The following is a 15880-nucleotide window of genomic DNA, read 5'->3' as shown; positions in this document are numbered from 1 at the left end:
CTATTTCTATCTCCTGATACTCTCTGTTATGAACAAAATATTCCAAGTTTATTCACTAATGTCAGTTCATATCAATGAGACCATACAGTATTTGTCCTTTGGATTTTGGCTAGTCTCACTCAGCATAATTTTAGTACACTTTTAAAGGAATAATATGTAAGAAAAGTGTATAAGTCATATTTATAGGGAATATACCTGGGTAGTCAACACCCCAGAAGTTCCCTCTTAGCTCTTTACAGTGATCACAACTCCCACTAAAGTAACCATTATTCTAATTTCTAATACTATTGATTAATTTAGCCTATGTTTGCAATGTAGTTAAAGGGATCATATCACAGGGGCTCTTTTGGTTTCTTTCACTCATTATAATATCTGTGAGATTCTTAAATTTCTGTGTATCAGCTCATTCTTTTTTTATTGCTGTGTAATATTCTGTTAGATGGCTCACAATTTATCCCTTTTATAATTGCTAAGCATTTGGGTTGTCTCTGGTTTTTGAATATTGCAAAAATTGCTGTTATGAACATTCTTGAACATGTGTTTTGGTGAACATAACTATACATATCTGTCAGGTATTACCCCAGAGTAGTACTGACAGGGTCTGTACATGTGCGTCTTTAGTTGGTACTGTCAACACTTTTCCAAACCATATCACAGCCCTATCAGCAATGTCTAGTTATTTTTTTATTTTTTATTTCCAAACCATATCACAGCCCTATCAGCAATGTCCAGTTATTTTTTTATTTTTTAAACATTTTTTATTGTGAGATATTGCATATATATACAAAAAAGCAATAAATTTTAAAAGTACACGTTTTAACAAGTCATAGAACAGATTTCAACGTCTTGTAAGGTTCACAGTTCCACAATTTCAAGTTTTTCCTGCTAGCGGCTCCAAGACACTGGAGACTAAACAGAAATAGCAATATAATGATTCAGTGGTCATATTCATCTGTTAAATCCTAGCTTCTCTGTTATAACTCTTCCTTCTCCTTTGATCCTTCTCCCAATCTTTAAGGATATTTGGGCTATGCCTATTCTAACTTTTTCATGTTGAGAAGGGGTATGGACATTATGGGATAGGGGAATGGAACTGGTTGATGTTCTTGAAGAGACTGGCACCTCTAGGTTTCAGGACTTATTTGGCCTAGGAATCATCTGAAGGATTTAGGTTTCTGAAAAGTAAACTTTGTGCTTGGAATTATTGTAGAATTTCACAGCCCTGAGTGTTCTTTAGGGTTAACAGGAATGATATTGTTTGGGATTTCGCAAACTGTGGCAATTAGCAGCATCTAGCTTAAGGTTGCGTAAGAGTGGCCTCCAGAATATCCTCTCAACTCTATTTGAACTCTCTCAGCCACTGTTATCTTATTTTGTTATGTTTCTTTTTTTCCTTTTGGTCCAGAAAGCATTGTCAATTTTCTCTACTCACTCAAGGGAATCTACCAATTCTTTTTAATTATCAGCCCATCATATAGTCTGGGATGTATCTGAGTATTCATTAAGCTATATAGAATTACAAAGCCTCATTCCAGTTCTGGGTTCCATGTGTTTGAGCTGTCTAGGCAGGTTGATTTAGATTGTGTGTTACAGATGCTTTAGGTTTTAGGCAAAATAAACCTCTCTGCCTTTGGTCTCATGCAGTAGTGAAGCTCTAGAATATATACACTATTACCCTTTGCCCTGTGTTCTGATTTACCTTAGTCATAACCAGCTCTGCTTTGTGTTGGTTTTTTTTTTTTTTTTTTTTGCATTGGCAGACACCGGGAATCGAACCTGGGTGAGAATTCTGCCACCGAGCCTCTGTGACACTGCCCTCTGCTTCATTATTATCTGTAATTGAAGCCTGACCTCTTTTTTGGTTACTTCAGGCATTGTTGTATGTAGCAATGCTGACTTTCAGAGCTGCAAAACTCCAGCTCTGAGTCTTAGGTGTTTGTTCTTTTCATTCTATTTTAGTTTGTGTAATAACAGTGTCCCCAAGTTTCATTTACTTTGTTGCATGCCTCACAATTTTATTCTTTTTTGTAGTCACACATTATCCCATCATGTGTATAAGTAACAGTTTGCTAATCTTCTTTTCAATTGTTGTACCCCTGGGCTCCCTCCATCTATTGGGCATCATGGATAATTTCCAAAATAAACAATCCATGTCTTACAGTGTCCTTATTTAGTTGTACAGCCATCAGCACTCTCAATTTTAGACAGTTTTCATTGATCAAAGAGACAAAGAACTGATAAACACACCCTCACCATATATCAAATCTAAACTTCCCCTTATCACTCCCACCACCCACCTTGCCCCCCCCCCCCCCAATTATTTACCCCGGTATTGCTGTGGTACTTTTGATGTCTTCCTGTTAAGTATAGGCCATAGCATGCAATTTTAGTTTTCTCCCATGCCCTTCTATTGTTGACTCTTTGTACAAGATCAAACGTTTGAAGTAGTTTGTACAAGAACTTATTTATAATTGTGGAGTTAATGAGTGGGATACATGACTCTATACAACCCCTTTCAATCCTATTCACCTTTAATATGGCAATGTTACTTTTAGCCCTACTAATGAACTACTTGTCTATCCATTCTATTACTTTAATATATTTAAGTTCAGCCTCATTGGGTAACCATTCACCCATCTCTAGCTTCTGTGTACCTCTTAAGTCCCCTATATTCTACATTGTAAGCCTCTGAGTTTGCCTTTACTAGAGTCAAAATAGTGAAATCAAATAGTACCTAACCTTTTGCCTCAGGCTTACTTCATCCAGCATTACTATGTCCTCAAGGTTCATCCATGTTGTCATATGCTTCATGACCTCATTTTGTCTTACTGCTACATTATATATATTCCATCATATGTATATACCACATTTTGTTTATCCACTTATATTTTGATGGGCACATGGATTGTTTCCATCTTTTTGCAATTGTAAGTAGTGCCACTATGAACATTGGTGTCTAATGTCTTTTCATGACTCCTTTCAGCTCATCTGCACATTACCGAGTATTGGTTGCCGAGTCGTAGGGCAATTTGATATTTACTTTTCTGAAGAACTGCCAGACTGTCTTCCTCAGTGGCTATACAATTATATATTCCCATCAATAATGAATAACTGTTCCAGTTTCTCCACATCCTCTCCAGCAAACGCAGTTTTCTGTTTAACAGCAGCCATTTTTATAGGTATGAGGTGATATCTCACTACAGTCTTATATGGGGCTGTACATAAGTACCTGAGGTTTCTGGGAGCAACCATGTTATAAACATACAGCTCAGTATCTCAGAATTTAGAATTAACAAGTTACACCTCCTGAATATATGTGACTGTTGTAAGAGCTTGTAACCTGGGGCCCTTTACAATAGGCCCCAGCATGATAACCCATGCTCTCGATTTTAGTTCACTAAGTTTTTATATTATAGTTAGTCTATATGATTGAGGCATGATAATATTTGTCTTTTTGTTCCTGACATTTCATTCAACATACAGTTCTTGTCCTCTGTCTTAACTTTGCCTTTTGTATTATAGAAGTTTTAAGTGTATGTGTACTCACATTTGCTTATCTTTGCTTTTGTGGTTTCTGGCTTTAATGTCATTCTTAGGAAAACCCTGTCCACCCACAAGATTATAAAACAGTCTGTTTTCTTTGAGGGCTTTATTGTTTCTATTTTATTTGATTTATTGTAACTAGATTTGCCTTTTTCACTAAAACAAGGGAACTTTTTAAAACTTTTAAACATTTTAAATGTTTAAATGTACTTTTATTTATTGTATTATGATTAACTTTGACATATTTTGCCAGGATGTCAAGGGTGGCCATTTGGTAGTTGGTAAGGAAGAATTTGGTACTCTAGAGCATGCATGCATGTACCATTCAACCAAGTAAGAAATGAAGCCAATTTCCTTACGTGGCTACTATTTAAATCCTTTTAGTGTGCTTGGTATTAAAGTAGTTAATTTTTCGCTTAGAAAAATATAAAATAAAATTAGCCTACACCAAGTTGTCTTCTTTAAATATCTCCTATGTATATAATATTCAAGGCTCTTGAATAAGAACTTTGTCAAAAATACACGTAGGCTACCACAGTTTGTTCTGTGGCCTTTGAGAATTGGAGACCCAAATACTTAATTTCTAGCCATTTAAAAAATACCATTTTTCCTCTGTTTGAGACCATTTGAAAATTTCATTGATTTCTTTTTCTTTTGTATAATAGTGTAATTAAAATGTAATTTGCACTGTTTATTGAAAAGGATGAGACCAATCTTTTTTTCTCTTCTTTTTAATTTTTTTTTCCATTATGAATTTTTTAATTTAAGAATACTGATTAGCACAGGAAACTAATTTAATTCATGGAATTGCGCATGGGGACATCAGTTACATTATGACATGTTAATTTCTTCATTTATTGGCACTGTCAACAGAATACTGTAAACAAGATCACTTTGAATGCGTAAGTCTGCGAGGTTCCCTAGCTGTGGTTTTCTACCATGAGCTGATATATATGGATAGATAGATATAGATATATAGATAATGTGCACAATTTTGCATGGTTACTGAGTGTCAGTAAAAATTATTAAAAAACACCCATTTATAATAAAAGTGAGGATGTACTAAGACTTGCTATTACTGGATCTTGTTTTCTGTAAAAGTGACAACACTTACTACAGATAATATCTAAAATTGATGGTACTAATGTGTGATGGATTTGCTTCCAGACCATGGGCCACAGAGCACTTATTCATGGACTGCGTCCTGGATGGCTACCTATCCACTGGGCACCCTGTGTTTTTACCAACCACTTCCAGATTTCCACATCTTGAGCTCTGCAGAGAATTCTCTTCTTTGAAATTCTTAAAAATTTCAAATATAAATTCTTATACCTCCATCCCCAAAAGAGGATCTCTCAGAAACTCATTGTGCCCTGAGTCAACCACTTGTTGATAAACGGCTTAATTTGTTTTTACAATAAGTAACTTCCCTTGGGGTAAGGAGCGAATAAGTCCGGAAATGACTTTCCAGATAAAATGGTTTCACTTTTCTGTCAGTTCCCGGTGAGGAGAGAACAAAATATTGGAGCCACTCTCTCCACCCAAGAGAGCTAAGTTTCTGATTGTGCCCTGGCTTAAAACCCTTTGAGACTCCCAGAATCTTGGTGAATGTTTGTATCCAATGCTGAAGTTCTCGGGGGAGAGAATTCTTAAGCCAATGAATGAATTTCTTCAGTTTGTCTTTGACTGGTTGTTAAATAAGGCCTTTGAACCTTGGGATAATACCTGTGGATTCTGGCTCCCCAGTGAAGGGTGTGAGATCATGAACTCATCTGCCTTTGTACATGCTGTTCCCTTTCTACAATGCTCTTCCTTGCCTTGTCTGCTAGGTGAACTCCTGCTCATTCTGCAAAACCCTGCTAAAGGGCCACTTCCTCCCCCAAGCCTTCCCTGACCCTCTTTAGGTGGATTGGGGTGCTCCCTCTTCTGATTTCTGCACACACCTGACAGCACCTGCCACTCTGCTGTAATTACTGGTTGAAAAGTTGTCTGCAGTGGGATGAGAGTCCCTTGAGAACAGGGACTATGCTTTATTTCATCTTTATATTCCTAGTGCTAAGTACAGCACCTGGGATGGAGCAGGTATTTAATGAAAGTTTGACAAAGAATTGGTTGGATGAATAAATGATAATGCAAATAAGTGAAAATTTGCAGAAAGAGGGAGGCACAAATCTACATTTACCTGGCATTGCAAATGACCTTAAATGTGGCAGAAGTCTTTATTAAAAGCAAAAGGTTAGCTTTGACTTCAGGAATGCATCCATGTCTGTCCAACATTTTAGTGCCTTTCATTCCTCAACAAAAATAGGTTGGTGACCAGGTCTGTGGAAGAATGGAAGCTAAAAAACACTGAGGTCTTTGGATGATTAGTTACTAAAGGAACAAAGTGCCGAATCAGAAACCAAGATATGCCCATCTTCCAAAGTACTCAACCAAGGCACGGGGAGATGAAGTGGCTTCCTTTTGGACAGAGGATAAAAGCCAGGCTTCCTTAGGCTACCTGCTAAACAATACTTCATCACTGTAGAATTATCTAGAAGAAACGTTTGAGATCCAATTGGTTCCAAGGATGTCCGACATCCAGCAGAGATAAAAATTTAGCTTCAGCCACAGCCCAGTGAAGCATTTAAGAGTCATCTGCCTGTTATCTCCATGTTCATCTTGGGAAAATCTCTAATATTGTTTGGCAGGTACAAGGCAACCCCCTTGAACCAATGGGCTACTTTTCCATGCCCAGAACTCTGGTGGCTTTAATTCATGATGCTTCCCTCAGGAAGAAATCTAGTCCTGCAACTAGCCCCCCTGATGGAACACCAAAGCTATTCCCACCCACCTAAAAGTGGTTGAGCCAAAGCTGGAGAAAGAGCCCCACAGGGTAAGGGGTCACAAAAACCAGACTGTGGCTGCCTCCGAAGGCAGGAAGAAGCAGCTTTGCTGCCCTGGCCCCTGGGCTTACCCTCCCAGGCTTACGTTTCTGACCTTCCAGCTCCAGTATGTCCCTCTGGGTGTCTAGGTTGACAGTGAGCAAGTAAGGACGAGCAGCTGAGAGTTCGGGAATGGGGGATGGTGGGAAAGTGCTCTGGTGATGCCACCGAGACATCCTCCAAGAGCAAAGTCATGCCAGAGCCAGAATTCTTAGGTCAGAGGAATCTCAGATGCATTGAGATGAGGGTCCCTAGTCACAGGGAGGCTGGGGGACCCCTTCCTACACCTCCACACTTGACCCTAATGTGTGTCTCTTACCGCCTTCCTGTGATCTGCCCTGTCCCTCCTGAACTGTGGATGGAGCATGCTCAGGGCTCCAGGGACTGAGTGAGAAGGTGAGAGCATGTTTGTCTGCCGAGGGTGGAGGAAAGCCAGCATGCTTGGTCACAGAATATGGCACTTGGAGCACCGGCTGCCAGTCCCAGGAGCAGGTCTGATTCCCTGGATTGGCTCCCAAAGAAATCGTCGGGGTCAGCGGTGGGCAGATATAGGGACTAGGGCTCTCATAGCCCCTCCCCAAAGACTGTGTCCAGGGCTCAAGCAGAATTTCTGGGCTTAAACCAATATGCACCAGTGGCTCTGCAAAGACTGTCAAAGCCAGCCCCTCCCTCCCCCTCCCCCCAGACCACCAAGAACATCCCTGTCTCCACACAAAACCCTTCTGTTGATGAATTCACCTCTGATACTTTTAAGTGAAAACATGAATTAGGCAAACTAATCAATTTGACGACTGTTGAGATCAGGGCTTTCTCAGTGTGGATGGAAATGGCTTGTTCAGTTTACTTGAAGTGGGCTAAGATGTCGCTGAAATTATTGAGGAACAGGTGTGCGTGGTGATCCCTGAAGACCAGAGTGGGACGGAAAAGGAAGGATTTATCGCCGCAGCCCCCCAACACCATACCTTTGTTCCTGGCTATTAAGATGAGTTTATTCCGCACGGATTCATCTGGAGTGTCAAAGGAACAAAAGGTGCCTCGTCCTCTCACTCTGCTGATGAGTTGGGGGTACCAGGCCTGGAGATCCATCAGCCCCATGAGCAGGGCCTTCCCGGCGTGGGCCGCATTGTTCAGCAGGTCCTCCCTCTTGATGACGTTGATGACTTTGGCCAACAGTAGGTTCTTGGATGGGTCCCCCAGCCACGTGTTGAAGATCCTCCTTGTGGAAGAAGCCACCAGTCATCATCTTGCTGAAGGTCATCACGTCCGCCGGGTCATCCAGGCCCCAGTGCTCGTGGGCCCAGAACTTGCCGGTGCAGCCACCCCCCATCTGGACTTCATCCACCAAGAAGGCACAGCCGTGCTTCCTGGAGATGTCTCTCAGCTTCCGGAAGAAGTCATCGGACGCGTGGTTGTCTCCGCCCTCAGACTGGATAGGCTCCACGATGATGCCTGCCACCGTCTTCTTCTTTTTCCGGTACTTCACAATCAGGTCCTCCGCCTCCTCCAGGCAGTGGGCCTCCTCCTGCTGGTTCTCCTTCACAAACTCCTCCAGAGGGTATTTCAGCCGTGGGAATGGCACAATGGGCCAGTCAAAGGAGGGGATGTCAATCTTATGAATAGCTTTGGAGTGGGTGGTCGCTAACCTATGGTCCTCCCGTGGAAGGTGCCCATGAAGGAGAGGATGCTGTAGTCGGGGCTGCTGGGGGCCTGGTTGATCATGCAGGTCTCCAGCTCCTCCTTGGAGAAGCCTGTTTGGCCCTGCTCTTTGCTCTGGTACCACATGAAGATGGTCTTGAAGGCGTTTTCATTGGAGCAGGAACCACAGGCCATGGTGATGAGCTGGGACATCCCTTTGGGGGCCACTGAGAGCAAGGAGTCTTTTAGCCTCTCCACAAAGTTCTCTGGAGGGAGGATTCCCAGGGCAGGTCTGTTGATGAATGTACTCATGTTTTGAGGCTGCTGGACGAGCTTCATGAGGGCAGGATGGTTGTAACCTATGGGGACAGAGGAGATCTGGGAATAAAGATCCAACATCAGGTTGCCATCCACGTCGACCAGGTAGTTGCCTCTGCTCTCCTCGTAATTGCAGAAAAAATGCACTGCCTCGTCATTCTGGATTATATTCAGCTGTTTCATTAACTCCTGAGATCTAGGCCCTGGGACTTCTGTCTTCATCAGGGGCCCGTCATAATCAAATTCAACGTCGACTTTGGCTGCAGCTTGGCTGATGCGTCTGGAGCCGGGCCGCAGCAGGCGGAAGCTGTGCTGGACGCCGCTGGCCAGCGGCCGGGTGAACAGCATGGAGGCCATGGCCCTGCTCCTGGGCACCGCCGCCCTCGTCAGGCCTCAGTCTCATCATCTGTGAATGGGGAGACTGACAGATGCTCAGGGCACAAGCGCGCTCAGCCGGGTTGAGACCACCCAAGAGCTCTTCTTTTCTTTAATGGTACAATAATAAGGTTTGAGAGCACCCCACACTTAAAATTCCAGTCAGAAGAGGCATTACTTTTTTGGATTAGACCGCAAAGCAGAAACATAGAACAGATATTAGACCAGTAAATACTGTCTTCTTATGTGAATGTTTGCTTTCTGTATTTGAATCTTAGTACTGTAAAGGGATGAGAGCTGTAAGATCAGAAAAGTTTTTAGAAGAAGGGAACACCAAGTATTACCACTCTGACAGGAGTCCTAGAGGTGAGGTCCTTGAGGGGGTAGAATTTTTGGGAGGGAGGAAAAGAGTAAATGAAAACACTCAGATCATGTTTTTTGTTGTTGTTGTTTTGTTTTGTTTTTGCTGGTCTCTTGCATTTGGCGGTACTACTTATATAACAAGATTGTATCATTAACTAATTTGATTGTTCTGTAAGCCAAGGAGGAAATTTTGGGAAACTTTCCTTAGTAAATCTGAAATTTGGGGGAGCACTGCTTTTCTAGTTTAAGAGAATTGGTGTTTTCCTGAGTACTGAAATTCAACTACAAAGAATATTGGATTTATATTAGGGACTCATTGGGGATGAGGTGGGTTGAGTTAGTACAGAGGGGAGAAAAACTAAAATTAAGTGCCTATTTTTCATTTACATTAATAAAAAGATGAAGTCTTATACATTTTCCATATTTAATGCGTTTAATGTTCACAAAACCTATGAAGTGGTGAGTTCCAATTTGCCAAGACAGAACAAAGGCTCAGCATTAAATTCTTTTCCTGAACACACAAGCCTAATAATTGGCAGTCCTGTGATTGAAACCAGGCTCTCTGAATCAAAAGGTCCTTCAAATTCTGTCGCAAAAGTGTATGTTACTTCATAAATTACCAGAATTATTCTGGATAGTTTATATTTTATCAGTTCCATATCAAATTTTAGTAGCACCTTAAATGGCATATTGATAGTTCTTCCAGGTAACGCAAAGTCTGTAATTTCCTTTACCTTCTGCCTTAGCATTGAGAGTAAACATGAGGTTACAATCCTGGGAGGACTCAATGAATTTGTAGTGAAATTTTATGGACCTCAAGGAAGTAAGTACATATGTTCTTCTATTACAGCCTTTTGCTCTATTTCCTTAATAGATAATGAGAGTATTAAAGATAGATAGTGGTGTGTGGATTTTTTTTAAAGTAAGTTTAATTGTAAATTCTAGAACCAGTAAGGAAATCTTGTCTTATAACTATTTTATATACTTTTCTCTTTTATCCCTCTGTGACAGTATTATAATTGTGAATTGTGGGTTTTGTTGCATAGCCACATAGAGGGTTTGTGGAAACTTCTTTTTTCATAGTGGTTGATTTATTTTTGTTTTTGTTTCGGGGTCAGGGTAGTATGGGGCTGGTTGAGATGGTAGGGAAAGGAACATAGTTGTTACTTACCAAGTAGTTGAATAACGTTTAGTATTTCTTTGCTTGTTTTCTAATTCTGATCTTTTAATGAAAACTATCTTCATCTGAATGTAGGTCATCTCCTGGTTGTAATAGGTCCCTGACATTTGAAGGGATTAATTTGTATTTAAGATTTACTTACATCCAGATTTTTTTCCAACTTGGAGACACATCTCTAATATTTAACATTTTTACTTTTATTTCAGCACCATATGAGGGCGGAGTATGGAAAGTTAGAGTGGATCTTCCTGATAAATATCCTTTCAAATCTCCATCCATAGGTATGTGATCTCACTTTATAAATTTTTGAAATCATAGAGGAAACAAAATAAAAATAAAACCTGCGTTTGGAGTAGTTAATTAATTCCCAAAATGGTTATTTAATGGAATTTTTCCCTTTTTGTATTTGGTTAATTAACCAGTGACTTTTGGGGGCCTTGATAGAAGATACATGCTTAAAATGTACCTTTTGCATGATTGTAATTAGATTTTTCTCTGTTTCAGAGTCAGATTAAATCAATAACTTTAGAACCCCTGACCATTCAGTCAATAAGCAGTGAAATAACAAATGTATCTTAAATCTCTTTTTAAATGCTAGATTTTTAGAATTTATGTTATATGGTATCTATTCTAATTCTGTCATTTAAGAACAGATCTTCCTTTGACCCTACATTTCTTTTGTTCTTTCTAACTCTGGGTACTTAGATAACCCTTTCCATTCTCCATACCCCAGTGTTTTTTAGTCCTTTTAAGCAGCAAAAGAAAATAGAATAGAAACTTCAATGAGGTAACACACAGAGGTACTTTTCTTCATGGTTGTCTCCCTTCTGCCTTAATAGGTGATGTTATTAACCTGTCATTCCCATTAAGGCATTTAATGACAGTTTAGGTATTTTAGAAATACTATAGAAATATATCTGATTGAAGTGTGGCACCTTTAAATATTTTGGGGTTATAGAATGGTGGAATTTAGCTACCTTAAGCCAGCTTTTTCTACTTCATTCTGTAGATGATTTTAAAATATTATAAAATATTGCTCGATTTAAAGTAGGAACAATAAAGTAAAATCAGAATATATTAGGCATTTTCTCAGGATGAGTCAGCTGAGCCTCATGTTCAGAATTGCCAGGGTTAAAACAGCCTGCTACTTCTGTGGGATGTCTTTAGGATTCCCCCACCCCCACCCCCCACAGCCATCCACACACAACATTGGCTTTTAAAGAGATGGTCTAAAGACATTCTAAGCTTATGCTTTGATTTCGGGCCCTTAGCATTTCTGTTTAGGGTAAATAATGCAGGTTATTTAATAATAAATATTTAAGTAAAGTTAAGGATGGTCAAGACCAAGTCACAGTCAAATGTAGCAGCCTCTCCTCTGACCTCTAGCTATTTTAGACACTTCACAGTTTTACACCATAAAAATACTACAGAGCATCTGTAATTCTTCTGTAGGTTGGGGAACCTTATTTGAAGAATAAATAGTAATTACCTTTCAAGGTCCCTTAGTTGAATTTTCTAAACTCAGTAACTGAGATGATACTTTATGGATAACTGAATCAGAAACTTCTCCATTGCTGCAAGGGCCTCAGTTTTAGAATCAGTTATCAGATGTGAAATACAAAGGGAACTGAGGTGTTAGGTTTTTGAGATGATCCCCATCTATAATCCGATGTTATACATGTGTAGTCTGGGGGCAGCAGTTTTTCCCTAGCTGTAGTCCAGAATGGTGGAGTGTAGGTTTTACCCAGTTTGGGAGGGCTTTTCTGTCATGTTGTGAAACCCTGCCCCAGTCAGTTTATCTCTTCAGGCATTTAAAAACTTTTGTGTAGTGAGTGGTATGACCTTCAAACCAAATGACCAAACAAAGTAAATTCATTCAAATATATTTCATAAATGTCAATTTAATGACTAAAAATTGTCGTGCTAAGCCTAGATTTGTTACTCTAGATTCCTAGTCAGAAAGGAAACAATATAGCTTGGTGAAACTCAGTGAACTTATAGAAATGCCGTTTCATATCCCTTGAAAATGTAGTTATTTCTTAAATCTTGGTTTTTTTTTTAACCAGTCTTTTTTTTTTTTTTTTTTTATTGTAAAAATTTTATTTTTTGGCATGGGCAGTCTCTGACACTTGAACCCAGTTCTCCTGCATGGCAGCTGAGCATTCTGCCGCTGATCCACCGTTACATGGCCAACATTTTTTTTTAATTGTAAAAAAATCTTACGAACATTCTTGCCGTACAAATGTTCCATACATGGTGTTCAGTCAGTGGCTCACAATATCGTCACATAGTTGTGTATTCATCACCATTATCATTTATTTGAACATTTGCATCACTCAGGCAAAAAAAAATTTAAAAACTCATGCACACCATACCCCTTATCCCTCCCTCCTCATTGACCACTAGTATTTCCTTTTTTCTTTTTTTACTAGAAAGAATGGATTTATTTTGAGGGAGACACCCAAAAATATTACCACGTGTAAAAAATTCACTTATACCAGAGAGCAATAACATTATTTTCACATTATTAACAATTGCACTACCAAAAATAAAGAGATTCTCAGGAACCAAGCAGAATATTTAGGCCAGATCTTTAAGAACCTTCTCCATATGTGAGAACATACACACAGATAGAAGAGGAAATATTTTGCTACACGTCGGGTGATAGAGGATGTGTAAATACCATTTTTACAGTCACTATATACTTTATAGGCTTATATAAGACATGGTGATTCTAGACTCAAAGCTATTTTTCATATATATATGAAATTATGTATATCATTAGGTTCAAAGGGGTAACACAAAATATTCCCATCAAAGAGAGAATCAAAGTCAATTGTAAAATTGTTCTATGATGTTAATAAGCTTTCTTTCTAAACAAATTTTAAATACCTTTTTTAATTAATGAAACCAACCAACATACAACATGAACACTTTTTTCTAGAAAAAACTTTTTAATGAAAAATAAAAACACAAAAAAAGCAATAAAAATTTTATACACGTTCAAAAATAGTATAAACACTAAATATATTTAACAAGATTCATGATATGATTATTTTGGGAAAAGATTAGGGCTAGTAGTTGGGCAGATATAGTGTGTAAATGAAGAGTACTCATATTTTTTTTCTGTCTTTATTTTTTAAACATAACATGCAAACACAAACATTCTTACCATACGATCATTCCATTCTTTTTTAATTTTTATTAATCAAGATAAAATATGAACATTCTTTTTTTATCACATAGGTGTATATTCATCATCATGATCATTACTTAGAACATTTGCATTGATTCAGAAAAAAATAAAAGGAAAATAGAAAAAAATTCATACATACCATACCCCTTACCCTTCCTTTTCATTGATCTCTAGCATTTCTATCTACTAAATTTATTTTTTAACCCTTGTTCCCCGTATTATTTATTTATTTTTAATCTCTATGTTTTACTCATCTGTCCATAAGGTAGATAAAAGGAGTATCAGACACAAGGTTTTCACAAACACATAGTCATACTGCGAAAGCTATATCATTATACAATCATCTTCAAGAAACATGGCTACTGAAACACAGGTCAGCATTTCCAAGCACTTCCCACCAGCCTCTCCATTATACCTTAACTGAAAAGGTGATATCTATATAATGCATAAGAATAACTTCCAAGATAACCTCTCAACTCTGTTTGAACTCTCTCGTCCATTGACACTTTATTTTGTCTCATTTCTCTCTTCCCCGTTTTGGTCGAGAAGGTTTTCTCAATCCCTTGATGCTGAGTATCAGCTCGTTCTAGGATTTCTGTCCCACGTTGCCAGGAAGGTTTACACCCCTGGGAGTCATGTCCCACATAGAGATGGGGAAGGCAGTGAGTTTGCTTGTCTTGTTGGCTGAGAGAGAGAGGCCACATCTGAGCGACAAAAGAGGGTCTCTGGGGGTGACTCTTAGGCTTAGCTTATCCTTTGTGGGGATAAGTTTCATATGAACAAACCCCAAAACTGAGGACTCAGCCTATTGCTCTGGTTGTCCCCACTGCTTGTGAGAATATCAGAAATTCTCCACATGGGGAAGTTGAATTTTCCCCCTTTCTTACAATTCCCCCAAGGGGACTTGGCAAATACTTTTTTATTCACTGTTCAAATCATTCTGGGATTTATCAGGACATCACTCTGGACAAACCTACAAGATCTCATGTCCTACTCAGGGTTCCATGTACTTATGGTGTTCACTTAAACTGTCCATATAAGTTATATTAGGAAATGCACTAGTCAAAATATAAATTTTGTACCAAATAAACATGCTTTGCTTTAGTCTCACACATAAGTTCAAGTTTTAAAATATGAATTACCATCTATTTCCAGCACCCTGCAGTATTGACATTCCTTTATTCTTCCTTATGCAAAAACATTTTTTAATTTGTACATTTAGTCACTATCATTCTACACTCTAGGCATTCCTAGATTATACCATCTCAATCTTTATCGTCTATCTTTCCTTCTGATCTCATTTGTGCCCTCACTCCTCCTCCCTCTATCATTCTCACATTCAGTTTCATTCAGTGTTCCAACATTATTGTATTACAGTTAGGTAGTATTGTGCTATCCATTTCTGAATTTTTACAATCAATCCTGTTGCACAATCTTTATCCCTTCAGCTCCAGTTACCCAATATCTACCCTATTTCTATCTCCTAATGGTCTCTATTCCCAACTGAAATTCTCCAAGTTCATTCACTAATGTCAGTTCATATCAGTTAGACCATACAGTATTTGTCCTTTTGTTTCTTGCTAATCTCACTCAGCATAATGTTCTCAATATCCATCCATTCTGTTACGCACTTCATAACCTTATTCTGTTTTATAGCTGTGTAATATTCCATCGTATGTATATACCACAGCTTGTTTAGCCACTCATCTGTTGATGGACATTTTGGCTGTTTCTATCTCTTGGCAGTTGTAAATAATGTCCATTTGTGTCCTTGCCCTCAGGTCCTCTGAGTAGCTACCTAGCAATGGTATTGCTGGGTCATATGGCAATTCAGCTTCCTGAGAAACTGCCACACTGCCTTCCACAGAGGTCGTACCATTTGATATTGCCACCAACAGTGGATAAATGTGCCTCTTTCTCCACATCTCTCCAGCACTTGTCATTTTCTGTTTTATTGATAATGGCCATTCTGGTGGGTGTGAGATGATATCTCATTGTGGTTTTGATTTGCATTTCCCTAATAGCCAGGGAAGTTGAGCATCTTTTCATGTACCTTTTAGCCATTTGTATTTCCTCTTCTGAGAAGTTTCTGTTCATGTCTTTTGCCCATTTTGTAATTGGGTTGTCTGTCTTTTTGTTGTCGAGTCGAACATTCTCTCTATGTATTCTGGATACCAGACCCTTACCTGATATATCGTTTCCAAATATTGTCTCTCATTGTGGAGACCATCTTTACTTTCTTGACGAAGTTCTTTGATGCACAAAAGTGCTTAATTTTGAGGAGTTCCCGTTTATTTATTTATTTCTTCAATGCTTGTGCTTTGAGGTGTAAGATCTAGGAAACCA

At 38.9% G+C, this 15880-nt stretch overlaps 1 protein-coding gene and 1 pseudogene across 5 annotated transcripts in view; one reads left to right on the top strand and one right to left on the bottom strand.

The window, feature by feature from the left end:
* Positions 1-15880, top strand: part of UBE2H (ubiquitin conjugating enzyme E2 H) — a 152075-nt gene that overhangs the window by 82337 nt on the left and 53858 nt on the right. For 2 of the 5 annotated variants that reach the window (XM_077130442.1, XM_077130469.1), the window contains exons 2-3: positions 9905-9981; positions 10545-10619. The exons of 1 other annotated variant lie outside the window; for it this stretch is intronic. In XM_077130442.1, coding sequence (XP_076986557.1) covers positions 9905-9981; positions 10545-10619 — 152 coding nt within the window. The remainder of the gene's footprint in view (positions 1-9904; positions 9982-10544; positions 10620-15880) is intronic. 2 more of the 5 variants (XM_077130488.1, XM_077130515.1) reach the window with 1 other exon arrangement.
* LOC143658082 (4-aminobutyrate aminotransferase, mitochondrial pseudogene) lies at positions 7308-8799 on the bottom strand (annotated as a pseudogene).

This window comes from Tamandua tetradactyla, chromosome 1 (genome assembly GCF_023851605.1).
Source record: "Tamandua tetradactyla isolate mTamTet1 chromosome 1, mTamTet1.pri, whole genome shotgun sequence".
Lineage (NCBI taxonomy): Eukaryota > Metazoa > Chordata > Mammalia > Pilosa > Myrmecophagidae > Tamandua > Tamandua tetradactyla.
This window is presented reverse-complemented; position numbering and strand designations above follow the sequence as displayed.